General features: G+C 38.1%; 1 protein-coding gene and 1 pseudogene across 5 annotated transcripts; both read left to right on the forward strand.

Annotated features, from left to right (window-relative positions):
- The first annotated feature begins 1,601 nt into the window (after positions 1-1,601).
- LOC113687057 (tripartite motif-containing protein 3-like) lies at positions 1,602-7,346 on the forward strand (annotated as a pseudogene). The gene is made up of 3 exons (XR_016179163.1): positions 1,602-1,678; positions 3,189-3,747; positions 5,512-7,346. The product of XR_016179163.1 is annotated as a tripartite motif-containing protein 3-like (transcript).
- Positions 7,347-8,502: 1,156 nt separating this feature from the next.
- LOC149041708 (uncharacterized) lies at positions 8,503-21,014 on the forward strand. 4 transcript variants are annotated; one of them, XM_089180511.1, is made up of 3 exons: positions 8,503-8,733; positions 17,861-18,521; positions 18,881-21,014. In XM_089180511.1, the coding sequence occupies exons 2-3, from the start codon at positions 17,870-17,872 to the stop codon at positions 20,662-20,664; spliced, it is 2,436 nt and encodes an 811-aa protein (XP_089036637.1). In that variant the 5' UTR covers positions 8,503-8,733; positions 17,861-17,869; the 3' UTR covers positions 20,665-21,014. The 4 variants fall into 4 exon arrangements, with proteins under 4 accessions (XP_089036637.1, XP_089036636.1, XP_089036635.1 ...); XM_089180510.1 differs by lacking the exon at positions 8,503-8,733 and adding an exon at positions 14,018-14,796; XM_089180509.1 differs by lacking the exon at positions 8,503-8,733 and adding an exon at positions 14,018-14,303.
- The last annotated feature ends 217 nt before the right edge of the window (positions 21,015-21,231 follow it).

The raw sequence follows: 21,231 nt of genomic DNA on the forward strand, positions 1-21,231 counted from the left end.
ATAGCGAAAATTGTACCAAACCAAACGAGATACTTTCGCGTCCATCCTCTTTACTGGTAATGCGCTGACAAACGGTTTCCTCGCACTTTTTACAGCAGTTTCTAGCATCTCTGCGCAATTAGAGGGGTCCCAGCATGATCGCGGAAAATTACAGAACACTTCCCCAAACTGTAGTAAGAGAGAAATTCTCGAAAATAATTATGGATATCAAACTCAGATCTCAAATTTAAAGATAATGTTGTTTTATAAACTGAGTTGATAATGTAAATTTGCCAACATAAAGAGTTTCACAGTGACGTTTCGGGATCAATATCAGTATCTGGGCAGCTGCCCACCTGCCCCTCCCCTAACTCAACAACAGTCAATTGATAACAAGTCAGGGTTAATGTTGGCTTAGGGGAGGGGTAGGTGGGCAGTTGCCCAGATACTGATATTGATCCACGTTTCGAGCATTAGTCCTTCGTCCTTCACTCTGAAGAAGGGCCAACGCTCGAAACGTCAGCTCTCTATAGTGAAGAAACTCTCTATAGTGGCCAATTTATTATTAATTTATTATTAACTAACTTGATAAAACCAAATTAACTTGTAATACCCCCTCCCCACCCCACTCCACCCCACCGACGCAGCACGATAGTTTCTATTTAACAAATAGATTCCAAGTTGCCGTGCGTCTGTTCAGTAGTAGATCACAGATGACGTCAAAATGTGGTAAGAACAAAAAAGTGGCACACGAGGCGCAGCTGAGGGTGTCACTGATGTTCTTACCACATTTTGACGTCCTCTGTGATCTATCACTGAACAGATGCACAGCGCAACTTGGAATCTATTTGCTTTATATAATAAAGAATTAAAAAAGTTTTAATGATGACGTCATTTATACGTCTGTCCTCCAATAGATCATGAGTGAGAACCCATCAGAATGCGTGCATAACTGAGCTTATTATATAAAGAAACTTACACCCTTTATGATAGCAGCAAGTGAATACTTAGACCTAGGGGTATTTTTCCACTGAAAAATGTTTGCTAAATTATGTCCATCCCGCCGCTGACGTTTGATCCGATATTAGCGATAAAAATCTGCTGCCGCACTCTACACGAAGTGTAAATTGTCGCTGAAATCTTTGAATTTTTAGACTTCTTACCTTGACGATGCCCCAAACGGAACAGCTTCAGTTTTATAAGAGATTGTAAAGGGAACTACAGTAGATGAACTTTCAGCCGGTTTTGTTTGGTCAATCTAAGGCTTTTCGAGCTCTTGAAGAGATGAGATCGAGACTTTAACCAATACTTCATCATCTTAGAAAAGCACCAATCAGGAAACGATTTAGAGAACTGTGTGCAGGGGGTTTTTCGAATTGTCGCCATTTTGATAACTAACCCGAAAAACCTCGTAGGACGAGAGCGAGCTGCATTATCCTTGCACGCACTTCTATTTGCGAGTCCGTCGCTTTTGTTTGCGTTATTCAGCAACATTCTAATCGAAGTTTTAGACTTTCGTTGATCAATCAGGACCTTTTACAGAAGAAAAGTTGGTGTTAACGTTTCCTGGAGTTAAAACGTACTGTTATATTTGCAACTTCCCGTTTGATCTGCAACTCCATTCGAGCGTCTTTACAACAGGTATAAATACTACAACTCTCTTCTCTTACAGAGCACCGTGATCATTCAGAAAAAAAAGGTAATTTTTCACAGGAGTCTAAGTAACGAGTTTAAATCGGTCGGTCGTCAGACTTTGGAATGCATGGCTTTTCAGTTGGTGTTGGGGTGATCTTTGCATCTGTTGCACGCCTTAAAGTTTTTCCAAACGCTAAAACCCTGTTGTTTTTAATTGTGACTCAACTTGATAACACTGCAATGTGGTTACGAACGTGCTTGCAGCTTATAGAGAACGTTTGGCAGTGTTTTGATTAATAGGCTGCTTTAAATTCGCATAGAGCTTTCACACACATGAACAATGAGTCAATGTGTCAGTATGCAATCATTATTTTGTTTAATGCTAAGTTTTGCTTCCATTACTGCGAATAATGCATATTCCGTCATCATCTTTTATATCTTAGGCTTCTGGGATTTGTTAACAGATGAGTTTTGTATCAATAACTTATTCCTAAGTCTGAGGTTAAACGAAACAATGATCTCTTAGGTTTTCTCTGGCCTCTTTCAATCAGCTCAGTGTTTTAAATTAAACAATAGATATGTGAAATGTTAACAGAAACGATAAGAAATCTTTATTGACTGGATTGAGGGTGGAAACTAAACTGGGCACTGATCGTTCACTCTTCAAGTTAGATATCAATTCGAATTATTCACGATTGTTTTGAACTCTTGGCGTCAATTAATTATTAATAATTTTTCATTATACACAGAATTTTTCTTTTCTACAAACATATCACATATTCGGAGTAATCTACCCTTGTAGACGTTTGGCAAAATTCGACAAGTATTTATTGGAAAAGGAATGTTTGATTTCTTTATGTGCCGGAGAAATAGCGCAAGCCAGTAAGCTCCTTGTATGTTGAGCTTCTAAAAATTGTTTATGTTATTCCTTATTCGAGGGCATGACTACTTCATTAATTATTCCACAGTTTCCAAACCCAAATAATTATCATTTATTCCATTTTCATCCACCATCAATTATTCAGCTTTCAAGTCCGAGACTGGAAGAACCGCGAACATTGAGAGAGTAGATTCTCAAAAGTTAAAGGGGCATCTGAATAATTGTAACAGCCTGAGGTGGGGGGGGGGGGGGGGGGGGCTCAGTTGGAACTATAACAACATCACTTTTCCCTTTTACGAAACTTTCAGGACATGTCTTGAGGAGTTGAAGTGTGAACATCAATCACTCTTTTTTGTCATATGAAATGCTGCTTGCTAAATACATCACTATTATGGATTTTCAGGAATTTTTGCGTGGCTGCTTGAAGAAAATGTTTGTCTAATTAGCACTAAGCCTTCAAAAGACGCAAATCGGGTTGTACAGTTTCATTAAGCCGCCGAGAATTAATTCATCTGGTAAATACCACTAGAAGGCCCCCAACAATCGAGGCAAGATGGGTCCGAAGTATTTTAGTCAGTGGCACTAACTAAACACAATGAAACATGTCATCCCAGCCTTAATTACGAGGCTCGACGTTAAACAGTGATTAGTGATTATTTTATCAATATGACTTATTGTTAATTTTGAATGTTAGCAACTGTCCATGGCTTCTGCAGCACCGACATTTTTGTTCACTAAAGAGACAACGAACTACACTCGTCTATGTCGGCTGATAGTTGATATTGGTACCCAAGCCCTCAGAGACACATTTGATGCCTTCCACCCCCCTTCAACTCTCCACAAAGCTTTGACGGGAAATGAAGGCAAGTTACGGATACTGAGAGCAAGGAAGGTTATAAACGCAACGCAGTGGGGAACACTCTTTCCTGTTGACCCTTCTTTAGTGTCATCGGCTCACTTCGACATTACACTCTTAATGGTTCTGCTGCGAAACTTATGCGGTTTAACTTCTCCTGCAACAGGCTGGGATAAACTTCCCGCTGAGACAGACGTGAGACGTGAAGCTGATATTGCTCGTGTCAAATATTACAGAAATACCGTGTATGGTCACGCCGAGCGCGCGTCAGTGGACCCTGATCTTGAAGATCACTACAAAGAACTTCTCACACAATGGAAGAAAGATGAAGACAACGTGAAAGATCAGCTGAATGAAGTCATCAAAAAGCTAGATAACTTGGAAAGCTCTGTCAAAGGTATCTACTATATCAATCAAAGTGCTCTGTGAGCAAACTCGTGAATTGACAAATGATTTTTTAGATTATGTTTAATGTTATCTGGTTTAGGGAATTTTGTGGTTGATTGTCATATTTAGAGTACGAGCAGTAGTTCAGTGTTCGCTAATGTAGCAAAGAAACAAAGTAACGTTGGGATAAGAAGGCATTACAATTGAAATGATCACGCTATTACATTTGACAAGGTGGATGATGTCATGTGTTTTTAACGTCTATCATTTTTTTTTTCTGGTTCAAAAGAAAAGGTTGGAAGTAAATGTGGGTGAAAAGCGAAGTTTACTGTCTTTCGTTGTAAATATTAGAAAATCAAGGCAATACTGTCTTAATGAAAACATTAACAATTCCCTCTTTATCAAATGAGACAAACGGGAACGAGTTTTGAGTGATATAACTAAGCCAAGCCTGCCACCGTCATTTTGGATCTCCGCCTGGGTAGATTTAAGTCACGTGCTAGGCAACGTATAATCAATAACAAGATAGAATTTCATTTCAGGCCTATTTATCAATTTTGTGGTGTGTAACTTTCGCATTTTAGTACGTTGTATGTATGTTGAATCTTCAAATTGTCTTGAAACTTAAAAGAAAATTGTTCTTTAAAAATTCAATGAAAATCGGCAGCTAAAATTGTTTGTTTAGGTGTTATTTGATTTTCGTGTTAACTTGTTATTTCGTCAGTCGCCGGCATCTTCTGTTGCTTCACACAGGAAAAACACACGCGACGAAACGTAATGATCAATTTTGTCCTCAACTCACGCCATAACAGAGAAAGCTTTTGAACATCTGTAAACTCCGAGCGCTTCACAGAAAGTGATATTTTCAATGAATCTTCGAATTGTTTTCAAGTTCAAGGATTGTAAATTACAATTTTATGAAAAAACGAAGGTTGTTCTGTTATCTCAGTGTGAATCCTTGCATGCCTGCCAGTCGCTGGCGCCGCTTGTTGAAACTAAAAGGAAAAAAAAAAACTCTTTTAAGATTATCATTGGCTTCTTTTTCACCCCACCACTATTCTTAGCAACAAAGGTCGCTATTTCGTATGTTTATTGCTCGCCAAAAACTATCAAATGCACTCAGAAGCCTAAAATCTAAAAAAAGTTTACAGGAATCGACCAATCGAGCGAGCGAATGCCATTCCTCACATCGTATCTATAACTCGCTCTTGCGCATGCGCGCAATTCACGAGTTAAAAATGCACTTATGGCTTTTCGTGGCAACGAATTCTTGGGAAAACTAATTCCCGTCTCTTTTAAACTCCGATTTTCTTTCGGATCTAATGCCCTACAAATTTCGCTTGACCGATAAGCATTTTTTCAAGAGGTTACGTTTTGCTTTCAAATTTTAATTAATGTTTATTAAGCAGCGTGGAGTTTGAAGGCCTTTAGATTGAAGGGCGGGCGCCTTTACCTGATCTCGCAGGCAAACTATTAAATGAAGGTGAAAATGTTTTCAAAATTTGAAAAGAAAGAGGGAAACGGTTTCCCTCTTTCTTGTGGGGTATTTGTGTATAGGTGTATAGGCTGTCTCCTTCTGGTTATGGTTAAGACTGTTGATGCTTCGAGGTGTCCAGCCGAGATGTATAAACGACAAGAGTATCTAATGAACTTAGGAACCCGGTGGTGCTTATGTTGGCGTTTTTCGGGAAAAACAAACTCCGCGACAAATGTATTATTACAATTCTATATCCTATACTCCTCTCTGTGTCTCTTTTTTTTCTTCATTTCCTAGCAAGTAAAGACTCAAGAGCCAAGGAAATGGAGCAAGAGCCCATCATGTGTAAGGAAAAATATCACGAGAATGAGGCTGTGCAATATTATTGTCAAGTTTGCAACATTTGTATTTGCCACAAGTGTAGTATAGTGAGTCACAATCGACACGCCATAGAAGACATACAACGAGCAGCTGAAAAAGAAAAGGTTAAAATGGCTCAAGTCTTTGCCAAAGTCGAGTCACAACTCGATGTCGTGGAGGCAAGGATAATGAGGCAGAATGAAATGATGGAGGAAAGCAATGAAGAATTATGCGCTGCAGAGGACAAGGTGACAAGAACGGTGCAAGACATTATTCGGATTGTGAAGGAACGTGAAAAGGCCGTAAAGGCTAAACTAACAGAAATTAAAGTCACGCAACAAAAAATGTACGAGGCAAAATTGGACGCTTTTCAGTCACACGCTGCCCAGCTGAGGAGTTGTCTTAAATATGGCAAAAGCATCGAAAAGAGAAACAGCGGCCCTGAAATTCTGGAAGGAAAACATGATGTGTTTGGTCGATGCGAGGAACTGTTAACTGCACAAGATATTGAAATATATAAACCACAGCATGTTTCTCATTTTGTAAATGCAGATACTATGAATACTGTTGAACATTTGGTTCAAGTGATCGAGAGTTACACTGATCCTTCACAATCATCAGTTGAAGGAAACGGTCTGAAAGAAGCGGAGATGGGCAATGAAACTGACTTAACAGTTATTACAAGAGATTCAGATGGAAATCAGCGTTATAATGAAGAAGACCGAGTGACTGTTAAAATCCGCCTTCCAAAAGGCCAAAATGAAGAAATGAAAATAGAAGATCTTCAAAATGGAAAATACGCAGTGCGTTACAAGCCAAAGAGCGTTGGCTTACATGACATTGATGTCGAGGTAAATGGCAAGCCGCTGACTGGTAGTCCCTGGAGAGTTCTGGTGACTGGTCATCAGTATACGGCTCTTCATTCATTTGGTTCACCCGGGGAAGGACCGGGAGAGTTTAACAGACCAGACAGCCTTGTGGTGAGTGAACGAACGGGAAACATTGCCATAGCAGACAATGGCAATGGGCGAGTCCAGCTGTTTGATTCTGCGTGGAAATATAAAAGAACGATAGGAAACAAAGGGCCTGGTGCTGAAAGAATAAGAAATCCAAGATCAGTGGCTTTCACAGCATCTGGGGACGTTTTAGTCATTCATGAAGAGCATTCGCAGCGAAGCAAAATGTCCCTGTTTGCTGAAAATGGTCAATTTATTAAACATATCAGTCAGCAGCTGATTGATCCACAGCGCGCATCTGTTAGAGGTGATGGCCACATGATCGTATGTGACTCTGGCAACAAGTCAGTCAAGGTCCTCTCTTCTGACGGTACAAGATTAGTACAATCCTTCGGAGCATCAGCCTGCGATCAGGCCCCATGGTATGCTGTTTATCACAATGACAAGTTTTTTGTATCCTATGCCTCAGCTAACTGTGTGAAAGTGTTCAACAAAGGAGGAGAATTTCAGTATGATATTGGCGAGGAGGGATCTGGTGATGGACAGCTAAAACGTCCAGCAGGACTCGCCATTGACAATTTTAATAATCTCATTGTGTGATTCTCTTAACCGCAGACTGCAGGTGTTTTCTTTAGATGGAAAGTTTGTTTTTTCGTTTAATGAGGGAATCCAATTTCCCTGCTCTATCGCTGTTACTAAAGAAAGTAAGGTAGTGGTTTCTGATATTTATAAAGATATCATCCACGTGTTTCGGTAAAGTGTGAACAGTTTAATGTGAACATTAAAATGTTCCAATATATTTTTCAGTGAATCTGATCCGGGTTTCTTAGCTTCGTTGCTGTAATATTTCAATTTATGAACATATTCTCGGCAAATCATCCTCAACGACTTGGAGACAAGAAGTCGGCAAGTTGGAAATAATGTGATCGGTCAATGCGAGGAACTTTTAGATATCAAAATATATAGACCACAATACGCTACTTAATGTCTATACGAAGAAAAAAAATTCTGGTTATTATCGTAGTCGAATTCTGTTGGAAAGACTTTAATATTTGATTACAAAAAAAAAAAAATGAGCGGAAGGTGTTCAAGAACTTGTAAAAGGTCGCTGTTTACTGAAAATCGTCAGATAGTTAAACACATCAAGCAGCACCTGTAATCCACAGACCGTGTCTAGTAGAAGTGATGGTCACATGATCGTGTGTGACTGGGGAGACAATCCAGTCCAGGTCATTTTCTGCCATAACGCTACAGGATTAGAATTATCCTCAACGGCTCCCAAAAAAAGAAAGGAAAAAATGTTGGAAGAGTTCGGCGACAAGATAGTTGTTTGGGTATCTATTATATTCATATGTACATATCGCTCGTATTCTATTATCATTAAAAATATGTGTATTAAGTGTCACGATTCTGAATACTCTTATAAAACAAATCTAATCAACATGTAGCCATATGCATCAAAGGTAAATAAATCGTTTTGCTTCGAAATTTTTTCGCGGGTTCAGCTATTTATGAATGCTTTCTTCTTTCGTTAGAGGGCACAGTTGTTCAACCTTAAACAAGCTACCCAACTTGTGTTTACTGTGGTTCTGTTATTGTCTCTGTTTCTCTAGTTTTCTGTACGGATTGGAAGGGAAATAATTTTGATTCGGACGAACGTGGTGAGGGAGAATGAAAAATATTTTTCAATTTCTGGGTTGATGTAACTACTAGAGGGCGAAGACACGCAGCCTTCGGGTGACGTGACTTGGGGTAACATGCACTATATTCAGACTTTAACTTGTCATGTAAAATTATTCACCAAAATGAGAATGTTTTCTCATAGAAAATGAAGTGGATTAAAGAATTTGTAAAATGGTGTGATTCAGACTGTTCTTGTTGGCAAGGAATAACGGAAGTAAAAGACGTTAATCATCATGCCGACCCGATCACTGCCTGACATTTACATAATTATATGATGATGAAGCAAGTTACTAAATCCTTGCGCGCTTATATCTGAGTGTTTGTTGATTACTTTCCTTCGAGTCGTTGAGCAATTTCGTCAGATCTTGGGTTTAAAACCTTTTTTTGGCACATCAAGAACTTTCGCCGAAGACAAGCTGTTGATAACGTTTTCCTGGTTTTTGACAAAGAGAATCTGGTTTACATTCGTGATTGAATGACGCTGCAAATCTGTTGATCTGCTCAAGCGTGTTAACTACAGGTTTGGCTTTACTGTTTTGCTCTTTAGAACGTAGTATGATTATTCCCGAAAACATCCTCATTCTCCCTGCATGAATGCGTTAGTCACAAGTCAATAGCAATTGACTGCCAAACTTAAAGAGTTTGCTGCTTTTACAATATTAGTATTAGGGCGGTACTGAAAGCTGCAACACACCTCTATGTGTCTTCCGCCATAACCACGGCCTTTGTCCTTCATTCGTGAATCAACTCCCAGACACCGAAAGAAAGTCTTGAATTTTTCTTCATCAAACTGAACAACTGGCTGTGTTTTGATTAAATTGCACCCCAAAGAGCTTTCCGTCATGCACAAGTAAAACACGGTTCAAAGTCTGTTTGTGCATGTGCGACTCGCTTTGATTTGGTTATTATTGCTTCTATTGTTACGAACACCAGGGTTTTCCGTCAAATACATTTGGGAAAATCTGTGCTTGAGGATCACTTCGCAAAGATTTTTAATGCCACTTTGTCGCTTGCTTCAGCGGTTTTCAGTAAAATCACCTTTAACTAGCTTGACATATGTAGAATTCATTCGTTCGTTAACAGATAATAAATTAATATGTAAGTTCATTCCTATTGCTGTAATTAAATAAAAATGTCCACTGGCCTTTCTCTGTTAAAATTGATTTTGGGGCAGAATCCCGAAAAAACTTTTCGGAAATAAAAGAAAAGAGGAAAATTATGACAAACCCTACTTATTAAAAAACCTCTGATATTTATGGTTGCGATGTAAAAAAGCAGGAAAAGCATAAAGATCTGATGAACCGGCAGTAAACAGATCTAATGAAGCGTAAGAGCCTCGAGGGCTAATGTTACATCATTTTAATTTGTGTTTGAGTGTAGCAAGGACAGTTTCGCATACATCAAAATTCCACTACAAGTGTTACGGCTTTGAAGGGTCCAGCAAAGGCATCAGGTCACAAAGGACTCTTTAATTATTGTCAAATAAAATGTTATAATTATTCCAGTTAGTGCATTGAAGCTAACGTTTCGAGTCCTTCGTCTTTCGCTGACTCATATTGTTAACAGCAGAATGGAAGAGCACTGCATTAGTATGGCGAAAATGGCGCTCAACCAAACGAGATACTTCCGCGTCCATCCTCTTTACTGGTAATGCGCTGACAAACGGTTTCCTCGCACTCTTTACAACAGTTTCTAGCATCTCTCTCACCGTCTCAACACTGGGTAATCATTTGAAAACATTAGGTAATCATTTAAAGTACATTTATAATACTGATGAAGAGTAAATAATAAACAATTATATATGGTTTATAATATTATTCTTTTTTATTGAAACTAGTGAAAAGAACCTTTCAATTATTCATTCTTAAAGAAAACAATTTTACATGGCTTAAGGAGACATTACGTATATACTGTATAATGGCAAATATTATCCAAAGTAACAACACGAGTAAACAAAAAATAGAACAACAATCTGTGAAAAGACCAGTTGCAGCACGACGTAAGAGTGTTAAAAAGATTGTTTAAGAATATGAACACAAGATAATTCCTCCACCATGCACTTGAATTCAGAGACGAATATAACCCAACACCCCTACCACGAACAAAGAAAGCACCTGTTTCAGCACCATAGACAAAAATAGAAGAGGAAAGTAAAGCTCTCAAAGGATTTACCATTTCATTTGAAATTAGCGTTAGGAATGACAATGATGCTTTGAAACAAATCAATGAAACTAGATTAGCACTAAAACATAAGATTACAAATGAACTGTTAGAATTGAAAGGATCAAAATTTGTAAAAACACTGAGTGTGACATTTGAAAAAGTAACATCAGATAACATCATCACCAAGACTGCATACTTCCATAGCTCACCAAAAACAGTTATTTATGACATGGATATTAAAGAAGATTTAGCACTATCAAGTGAAGAAATCAGGAACAAGATTGCTGTTTGACTATCTGAAGGACCAGGTTGGACTGTTGATGATTAAACACTTTCTGGATACTGTTATTTATCATACAAAAGGAAGTTACTCTTACATTCCACTACCAAAACAAATGAGAGGTGTCATCAGCCTTAAAAATAAAGACAATGAGTGTTTTTGATGGTGTCACATCAGACTCTGAATGCACAAGACAAAGATCCACAGAGAATTAAGAAGACTGATGAGAGTTATTACTTGTTTAGATTATTCTAACACTGAATTTCCAGTCTCTATAAAATAATACAAGATTGAGAAACAAAATGATATCTGCATCAATGTGCTCGTGTATGAAAACAATCAATATTTTTCAATCTATGTATCAAAAGAGCAGTTTGAAGGTGAATTGAGTCTATTGTTGATCACAAATAATGAAAAACAACATTACGTTCTAAACAAAGATTTTAATAAGATGATGTTTAAACAGACAAAACATAAAGAAAAGAAACATTTTTGTATGTAATGCCTGCAACATTTCAGCAGTCTGTAAGTGCTCGAAAAACGTAAACAAAATTGCATCATTATCAATGGGCAGCAATCAATGAAAATGCCTCTAAAAGGTGAAAACATATTGTTCAAAAATAATCACAACCAATCACCAGCCTGAGTACCTTTTGCTATTCTAATGCAGATTTTGAAGGAAGAGCTGAAAAAATCACACATGTATACCAGAAAATGATCAATCATGCATCAAAAAACATACCAAAATAATACTGATTATGGTTATGGTTATATACTAGTCTGTCATTATGATGATAAGTGTAGAAAACCTTTGCAAGTACACAGAGGTGAAAATGCAGTTTATGGTTTTATGGAGAAGATGATTGAAGAAGTTTCTTATTGTCTTGAAACTATAAACAAACACTTCAACAAACCTTTGAAAATGACAGACGAAGATGAAAAAAACTTTAAAAAAGCAGAATGTCATATTTGCAACAAATCATACACAAAGAAAGATATTAGAGTCAGAGATCATTTCCATATAACAATGAATGTAATTTAAAACTCAGAATTGATGTCAGAAATATGAAGATTCCTGTTATTTTCCATAATCTGAGAGGTTATGATAGCCATTTCATTATGCAAGAAATCGTCAAATTGCAAAATATACTCTACAGGTGAAAAATTGATGAAATTCAATGTTAATCCAAACAATATGGACAGCTCCAATTTATGTCAAGCAGTTTGGACAAGCTTGTGAGTAATCCCCCAAATGAGGCTTTAAAATAAACATCACAAATTAATTCCAAAAACAAAAGAAATTCAATCTCATGAAAAAGAAGGGAGTCCATCCTTATGATTATATGTGCAGTTTTGATAAGTTCAATGACACAAAATTGCCCGAAAAAGAGGATTTCCACAGTATCCTGGATGATGAACATATATCTGATGAACAATATGAACATGCGCAGAAAGTTTGGGAAACATTCAGTCACAAGTCACTGGGTGATAATTATGATCTGTATCTTGGATCTGATGTTTTCCTTCTGGCTGATATATTTGAAAACTTCAGAAGCACTTGTTTGCAGTACTACAAAATTGACCCATGTCATTATTTCACATCTCCTGGAATGTCACGGGATACTATGCTGAAGATGACTGACATCAAATGAGAACTGATGACTGATATTTCAATTCATTGAAAAAAGCATGAGTGGTGGTATCAACTATATTGCAAACAGCCAATAATAGATAAATGAAAAACTATAACTGACAAAGATGAACCATCAATGAGTCAGTATCTACCAACAGGAGCATTCAAATGGATGATCGTGAAAAGAATATTGACAAACTAGATCTGGGAAAATATCCTGAAGACAGTAAAAAAGGATTAATATACTTAAAGTTGATCTTGAATATCAAAAAGAATTCCATTATAGTCATAATGATGATCCTCTTACTGCAGAAAAACTGTGTGTTTCTAATGATGTGCCCTCAAAATATTGTCAAAAAATTAAAGACAAAGACGGGATAAGCATCGGACAGGTTTAAAAGTTGATTCCAACATTATCTAACGAAGAAAAGTATGTCCTTCATTACAGAAGTCCACATTTGTACATGGATTTTAGTTTGAAGGTAAAGAAAGTTCATAGAGCGTTGCAATTTAATCAGTCCCCATCAGGATGATCGAACAAGTATTGACTTAAACACACAAAAGAGAACATTAGCTACTGTTGTATTGATCGTTCTAGCTTACGTTTGTTATGGACAGCTCGTTGTTTGTGTATGATGAACCTAATGATCGACCTGGTGCTCGAATGCTATGATTTAAAGAAGAGTTTGCTCTCTGTTCTCGCTTTTGTTAGGTTTCTCGTCCACCATAGCAGAACGCAACTCGAAAAGCTAGGAACTCATTTGAGAAAGACTTTTTCAAGCTGATGAATAATCGTGTATTTGGTAAAACCATGGAAAACATCAGAAAGCGTGTAGATGCGAAACTGATCATTGATAACAAAACTTTGGTTAAATAAAGCTCAAAACCAACATTTGTCAGCAATAAAATTTTTAACGAAAATCGAGTAGCTGTGCGTAAGATCAAAGAAACACTCAACAGGCCGACATATGTTGGGATGCGTACTCTGGATCTTAACCAGACATTGATGTATGATTTTCACTATAATTATTTCAAAGACAAACAATGACAAAGCACAATTATTGTCCACAGACACTGACAGTTTGACTTTTGAAATCGAAACAAAGAATGTTTACAAAGTTTCTGGAATAGCAAAGACAGATTCGACAACAGTGAATATCCAGTAGACATCAAATAGTTCGACAAAACGAATAAGAAAGGCATCGGAAAATTCAAAGATGAGGCCGCAGGTATACCAATACTGAATTAATCGGACGATTCAAAATGTACAGTTACATGAGAGACAATGACAAATTAAAGGCGGTAAAACTGCTAAAAGTATAAAAAATAATGTAATCAGCGAAAACATCAAACACGTTGATTATAAGAATACATAATTCAACAACGAACAAACGTTCCATTAAATGAATACAATCAGAAGCGATAATCATCAACTTGATATTTACAAGCTCAAGAAAGTATTACTATCCTGCTTTGACGATGGCGTTACATTCACGAAGATGGCGTGACATCATATGCATAAGGGTACTACCAAACTCAGAACTAAACTTTCCGAGTTAACTTAAAAATTTCTTTTTGTGGACAAAATGTGAAGCTCACTATTAACATTTAATAATCTTTCATCTTTACAGAGCCATAATATAATTAATATGCAATGGGTTATAAGGCAAAAAAGCCAGCGCAAAATTACCGCGCAATAATAACAACACAGAATTTGTGACATCTGCTGATTATGCGTTTAATGCGACTCACGGCCTGGCATCTACATAATTATGTGATGATAAAGCAAGTTTCTAAATTCCTTGAACACTTGTTTGAAAGTTTATTGATTGCGTTCCTTCGAGTCGTTGAGCAATTTCGTCAGATCTTGGGCTTAAAACCATTTTGTTGCACATCAAGAACTTTCGCCGAAGACAAGCTGTTGATAAAGTTTTCCTGGTTTGCGACAGAGGGAATCCGATTTACCATCGTGATTGAGTGGCGTTGCAAATCTGCTTCAGCGTGTTAACTAAAGGTTTGGCTTTACTTTTTTGTTCTTTCATTCTCATTTTCATTTGCTCATTTTCATTCTCCCTGCGTGAATGTTTAAATCACAAGTCAATAGCAATTGACTGCAAAACTTTAAGAGTGCACTTCTTTTACAATATTGGTGTTAGGGCGATAGTGAAAGCTGTAGCACACCTCCACGTATCTTCCGCCATAACGCCTTTGTCCTTAATTCGTGAATCAACTCCCTGGCACTGAAGGAAAGTCTTGGATGTTTCTTCATCAAATTGAACAACTGGCTGTTTTTTCATTCAGTTGCACCCTAACGAGCTTTCCGTCACAAATAAAACACAATTCAGTTGTTGCGAACAATCAGTGTTTTCCGTGAAATACATTTGGGAAGATCCGTGATTGAGGATCACTTCGCAAAGGTTTTTAATGCCACTTTGTTGCCTGCTTCAGCGGTTCCAAAATCATCTCTCCTGGCTTGACATATGTAGAATTCACTCGTTCGTTGACAGGTAATTAATTCACATTCTAAAAGCTCATTCCTATTGCTGTAATTAAATGGAGAAGTCTACTGGCCTTTCTCTGTTAAAATTGATTCAAAGCAGAATCCCGAAAATAAAAGAAAAGTTTACTTATTGAAAAATCTCTTATATTCATGGTTGCGATGTAAAAAAGCAGGAAAAGTATGAAGATCTGATGAACAGAATACAGATCTAGCGAAGCGTAAAAGCCACGAGGGCTAATATTTGAATAAAGGAGTGTTTCTAAAGAAACTGTGGTGCTGCGTCGGTGGGAGAGTATAGCAGGTAATTTAGTGTTAACAACTGAGTTGAAAACGTAAATTAGCCACCGTAAAGGGTAAAAAAGCTGACGTGAGTCCTTCGTCAGAGCGATTGGAGGAATTGTGGGTTGTTTGTGGGTTTATATTGTTAGGTTCGTGGATTTTAGGTAAAAAGGAAATACACGAAGTTCTAGGAGTGGTAATGATGAGATTTTTAGCAGTGGCCGGCAATTCTTGTTTAGCTCTAAGATTTAGCTATATATCTTATAATCAAATTTTTTAGTCAATACCACGGCCCAAAACCTGAACTCTACGGCCGCTACATTGACGATTGCATCGGCGCTCAAAGAGGAGCTCACTCAATTTATAACCGCCATCAATTCCTTTCATCCCCATATACCTGGGAAATTTCCGACACTTCTTTGGCTTTTCTAGACATCAAAATTTCAATTGAAGGCAACGGTTTATGCACTAGTGTTTACTACAAACCTACAGATTCACATAGTTACTAGTTGTATTCATCTTCACATCCATCACACGTCAACATATCGACGAACATTTGTTTTTCTCGGTTCCAGGTGTACGCAACCACTAACCCCACGTAATGCGCATGCTTTTAGTTACGAATTTTCAAAATGGCGGACAGGTTAAAGAAGGAAATTAAAAAAACAAAGCGATTTTGCAATGAATTCTCAACATACACCCTCGTTAGAAAGGCGGAAGAAAGATACAAAACTGTATGATATTGAGATCGATATGATATTAAATCGGTACCGAGAGCCCGTTTAATTGCCTTCCGCCACGATTATTAGCTTTCTTGACAGCTTTCTGAAGACAGAATACTTTCTTTCTGAAGACTTCTGATATGCGGCTATTGATTATTACACCTCGTATACCTGATTGCTCAAAAAATTTGTTTACGATTGTTGAAAGGACCGACTCATGGTTCTCCGTCTTCGTCTTGACATTGCTTTGAAATAGTATAGACTAGTAAGCTGAAACGAAAAATTAATCAGGGAAGTTTACGAAAAATCCAGCAAACAAGCCTTAAAAAAGCATTTATTTAGACTTCATACTTCAACGAACTTCACAAATCTTACTGGTTTATCTTGTAAGTAAACGATGGCAGATTAATTCCCGAAGCGCTTTCTGAGTTTCCCGATCCCTCTCCTACTGCTTTCACGCTTACAAAACAGGAAAAATCCAAAGGAGGAAGATACAGCTATTTTGAAACGCCATTTGACGAAGGAAAATCTGCTGTTTGTTCAACACTTTACATATCAAAACAAAGGAAACTTGTTCCTCTTTTTGATTCTGGCGGTAAATTTTTAATTGGTGCCTGCGTAAAAGAGATATCGCCCGAGACTCTTCGCTCGGTCGTGTTTTGATCAAAAACGCCTTGTTAATTTCACGCAACCGCTCGGAGAAAAGTTAAAAATGACGAGGGAAAAACTTTACCTTCAAGTTAGAAAATTAGCGAAATAGAAAGCCACAATATTATAGTTAAATATTTCCGAGGTACATTGAGTGCTTTTTCCGTAGAGAATCCGCACGATGGTAGAACATTCGAAAATTAAACTCGATTTGAGCGGGGTGTTGAAGTGGGCGTGTTCACTACATTCATGTTAAGACTATTTGTTCCCCATGAGTTTGAGTTTTCCATAAACGTGGCTATTCTGTCGCTGTCGTTCAAGCAGGCCACCACCGTGCCCAACCAAATTGATCGACAGTCAGCACTACAAACGGCTGAGAAGGATAACACTGACCGCATTCCATTTACTCTTACATTTCACCCTCACAACCACGCAGTTAAATCTATCATTCTTAAAAATTTTAAATTACTCCAAAACGATTCAGAGACTGGCACTATCTTTTCGCAACCCCTACTTATTTCATTCAAACGTGACAAAACATAGGCAACTTTTTAGTCAGGAGTTCTTTTCGAACCAATGACCAATCTGGAACTTTCAAATGCGCTCGCTCACGATGCAAAACTTGTTCTTTCATTCATAACGTAGAGAAAATATCGGGACAATTTATTCCTGTTTTCTCGTCACCATATTCCCACCAATGGCGTAGCTCCACTTTCTGCATATAAACCCACACACAACCCACAATTCCTCCAATCGCTCTGACGAAGGGCTAAAGCTCGAAACGTCAGCTTTCTTACCCTTTACGGTGGCTATTTTACGTTTTCAACTCAGTTGTTAACACTATATTACCTGCTAATGTTATATTTGTTTAGTTTGTGTTTGGGTATAGCAAAGACAGTTTCGCATACATCAAAATTCCATTACAAGTGTTATGGTGATGAAGGGTCCAGCAAAGGCAGCAGGTCACAAAGGACTCTTTAATTATTGTCAAATGTAAAGTTATATAATTCTTCCAGTTAGTGCATTGAATGAAATATTAGTCTGTCTATTAGCATTGTTCTTTGTTGGCGACGGTTGGATAAACACTCTGAATAAGTAAAGTAGTAATCCCTGCAGGTAAGCTATAAATGATTCTCGCAGGCGAGCCTGCGAGAATCATTTCTAAACTCGTCTTTCATCTGTGACTCTCAGACAAGCTCATGCTGTTTTTGAGAGAAGTTTTATTTATTCCAAATGAAACAAAATAAAACTATTATAAAAGATTATTTAGTTTTATCAACCGAATTGATAATGTAAATTGGCCGCTGTGAAGAGTTATCAATTTGGTTGAAAAAACCTTACTATCTTATAATACCCCCAGCGACGAAGCATTGTTATAAGATATGGTTCACTTCCATTTTTATTGTCAATTTCAAATAATAGCAACTGTCCATGACTGCGCCGACATTTTCATCCACCAAAGAGACGACAAACTATGCTCGCCTGTGTCGGCTGATGGTTGATGTTGGTACCCAGGCTCTCCGTGACACTTTAGATGCCATTCATCCACCAGCAAATCTACACACAGTTTTAGCGGGAAATAAAGAAACTTTACAGTCACTGAGAAATAGAAAGGTCATAAACGCAGCGCAATGGGGAAAGCTCTTTCCTGCCATCTCTACACCAGTGTCATCGGTCCACTTCGACATTTCACTTTTGATGGTTCTACTGCGAAACTTATGCGGTTTACCTTCTCCTGCAACAGGCTGGGATAAACTTCCCGCTGTGACAGACGTGAGTCGTGAAGCTGATATTGCTCGTGTCAAATATTACAGAAATACCGTGTATGGTCACGCCGAGTGCGCGTCAGTTGATGATGCGGCTTTCAATGCATACTGGAGCGACATCCGGGACGCTTTGGTGAGATTGGGAGGAGTCAAGTACAAAACAGCTATTGACAAGCTGGAAACTGAAGTCATGGACCCTGATCTTGATGATCGCTACAAAGAACTTCTCAGACAATGGAAAAAAGATGAAGACAACGTGAAAGATCAGCTGGATGAACTCACCAAAAAGGTGGATGATTTGGAAAGCACTGTCAAAGGTATTTACAGCATCAAAGATTACCAGGTCATTTTAAATTCTCCTAGCTTCAAAGTAACTGTAGTGATAAATGAAAACACGCTTCACTATTACGGGAAGCACAAACAAGGGAGGAAGGGGGAGAGGGGGAGTGGATGCTCAAGAGCCCCCCCCCCCCCAAAAAAAAAAAAACAAAAATTCATTTTTGAGTTTTTTTTTTTGTCGATGAAAATTGATTGAAATTTATATTTACCAAATTGGCAGTTTTACAACCCTCTATAAATCAACAGGCAGTGTTTAAGCCGGCGGCTACCGGCCAGCAAGTGCTGTAGATGACGAATTACGTTGTTTTATTTCCTGTACTTTCATTTTTATCGACAGGGAAAGACTCAAAGGCCGAGGAATTGCTACATGAGTCCATCAAGTGTAAAGAAAAATATCACGAAAATGAGGCAGTGCAATATTACTGTCAAGACTGCAACGTTTGTATTTGCCAGAAGTGCGGTATATTGATTCATAATCGACATGCCATGATGGACATACAGCAGGCAGTTGAACAAAAAAAAATGAAAATGAAACAAGTCTTCGCCAGAGTCAAGGAGCAAATGGTTATCGTGGACAAACAGATCATTGAGCAAACTGAACTGATGAGGATAAGCGAAGAGGAAATCTGCGCTGCCGAAAAGGAGGTGACAAACATTGTGCAGGAAATCATTCGAATTGCGAGGGAACATAAAACTGCCGCCGAGACAAAGCTGGCAGAAATTAAGGCCACGCAACAAGCAACTTACAACAAGAAATTGGAGGAATTTCAGGTCTTCAAAGATCAGCTAAGAAATTCAGTTGAATTTGGCGAAGACATCGTACAAAAAAAAGTCGGCCTCGAAATTCTACAAGCAGGAAATACTGTGGTTGGTCGATGTGAGAAACTTTTAGCTGCAAAGGATATCGAAATTTTTAACCCACAACATGTTATCTATCGTGTCAATGCAGAAGCTATGAACACCTTCAGACACTTAGTTCCGGGTCAAGTGATCACGAGGTACACTGATCCTTCAAAATCTGTGGCTGAAGGAAACGGTCTGCAAGAAGCGGAAATTGGCGCTGAAACTGACTTCACTGTAACTACACGAGACTCAGAGGGAAAACTGGTTTATGATGAAGACGACCAAGTGACTGTGAAAATTCGCTCTCCTAAAGGCGAAGATGAAGAAATAAAACCTAAGCATTGTCAAAATGGAAACTATTCAGTGTGTTACGTGCCAAAAAGTATTGGCTTACACGACATTATCGTCGAAGTAAGTGGCAAGCCGCTGACTGGTAGCCCCTGGAGAGTTCAGGTGACTGCTCATCACTACAAGGCTTTTCATTCATTTCGATCACGTGAGAAAGGACCGGTAGAGTTTGCAGGACCAGAAAGTATTGCAGTAAGTGAAAAAACAGGGAACATTGCCATAGCAGATTTCTTAAATGGGCGAGTTCAGTTGTTTGATTCTAAGTGGAAATATTTAAGAATGATTGGAGACCAGGGGCCTTGTGCTGAAAGAATAGGACACCCAAGATCAGTGGCATTCACAACATCTGGTGACGTCGTAGTCATTCATAATGAGACTGGCCAACCAAGAAAAATGTTCCTATTTACTGAACATGGTCAGTTTATTAAACACATCGGTCAGTGTCTGATTACACCACTGCGTGTGTCTGTTAGAAGTGATGGTCACATGATCATCGTGTCTGACTCTGGTGACGATTCAGTCAAGGTAGTCACCCCTGACGGTGCAGGATTAGTACAGTCCTTTAAGGCACCAGACTGTGATGCTTTCCCGTCATATGCTGTTTATCACGAGGACAGGTTCTTTGTGTCCTTTGCCGCTGCTAACTGTGTGAAAGTGTTTAACAAACGAGGAAAGTTTCAATATGATATTGGCTGGGAGGAATCCGGTGACGGACAGCTAAAATGTCCTTTAGGTCTCGCCATTGACAGGTTTAATAACCTGATCGTGTGCGACTCTTTTAACAGCAGACTTCAAGTGTTTTCTTTAGATGGAAAGTTCATTAACTCGTTTAATGTTGGAATGAAACGTCCTTGGTCTGTCGCTGTCACCAAAGACCATAAGGTGCTAGTTTCTGACACTAATCAGAATGTTATCCATGTTTTCAACTAAACTGTGAACATTACTGAGCAGGTAATTATAATGTGTTATGAATTTTCACTGACTCTGAGCCGAGTTACTTCTTCGCTGCAATTTTTCTTAAGTGTATTCCCTAACCATGAAATTATCCTCTACGGATCAGAGACAAAAATTGGAAGAGATTGTGTTTGGTTGTGTTTTAAATTCCTATGTAAATATCAATTGCATGAAAGTATCATTCAAAACAGTGCATAAGTTTCAAATGATTCTGAGCATTCTTGTACACCAGATGTAATTAGCTTGAAGCCTCTGACGGAGATAAACGGAATTTGTACAAATTTTAACTGCGTAAGATAATATCAAATAAATTGCTTTTTCCGTTATTTTATGTAGCGAAGAAATTTTCATGGTTGCTTAATAGGATTTTGATTATCACGAGAAGGTTTTTCTTGATACAGCTTCTAGTCAGAGTATCTGCATATCAAAAGCAATGCGTTGAGAATATCAACCATTGTTTGGAATATAACAAGAGTAGAGTCGACATGCTTTCTTTGGCACATATGACAGTTACATTGTTTTTTATTTAATCTCTCCTCTATT

Source organism: Pocillopora damicornis, chromosome 8 (genome assembly GCF_964200805.1).
Source record: "Pocillopora damicornis chromosome 8, jaPocDami1.2, whole genome shotgun sequence".
Classification (NCBI taxonomy): Eukaryota; Metazoa; Cnidaria; class Anthozoa; order Scleractinia; family Pocilloporidae; genus Pocillopora; species Pocillopora damicornis.

Bases quoted from the DNA above. Each gene is read 5' to 3' on its own strand.
- LOC149041708 (XM_089180511.1), top strand. From the start codon at position 17,870: ATGACTGCGCCGACATTTTCATCCACCAAAGAGACGACAAACTATGCT. The intron at 18,522-18,880 runs GTATTTACAGCA...TTTTATCGACAG, and splicing joins TTTGGAAAGCACTGTCAAAG to GGAAAGACTCAAAGGCCGAG.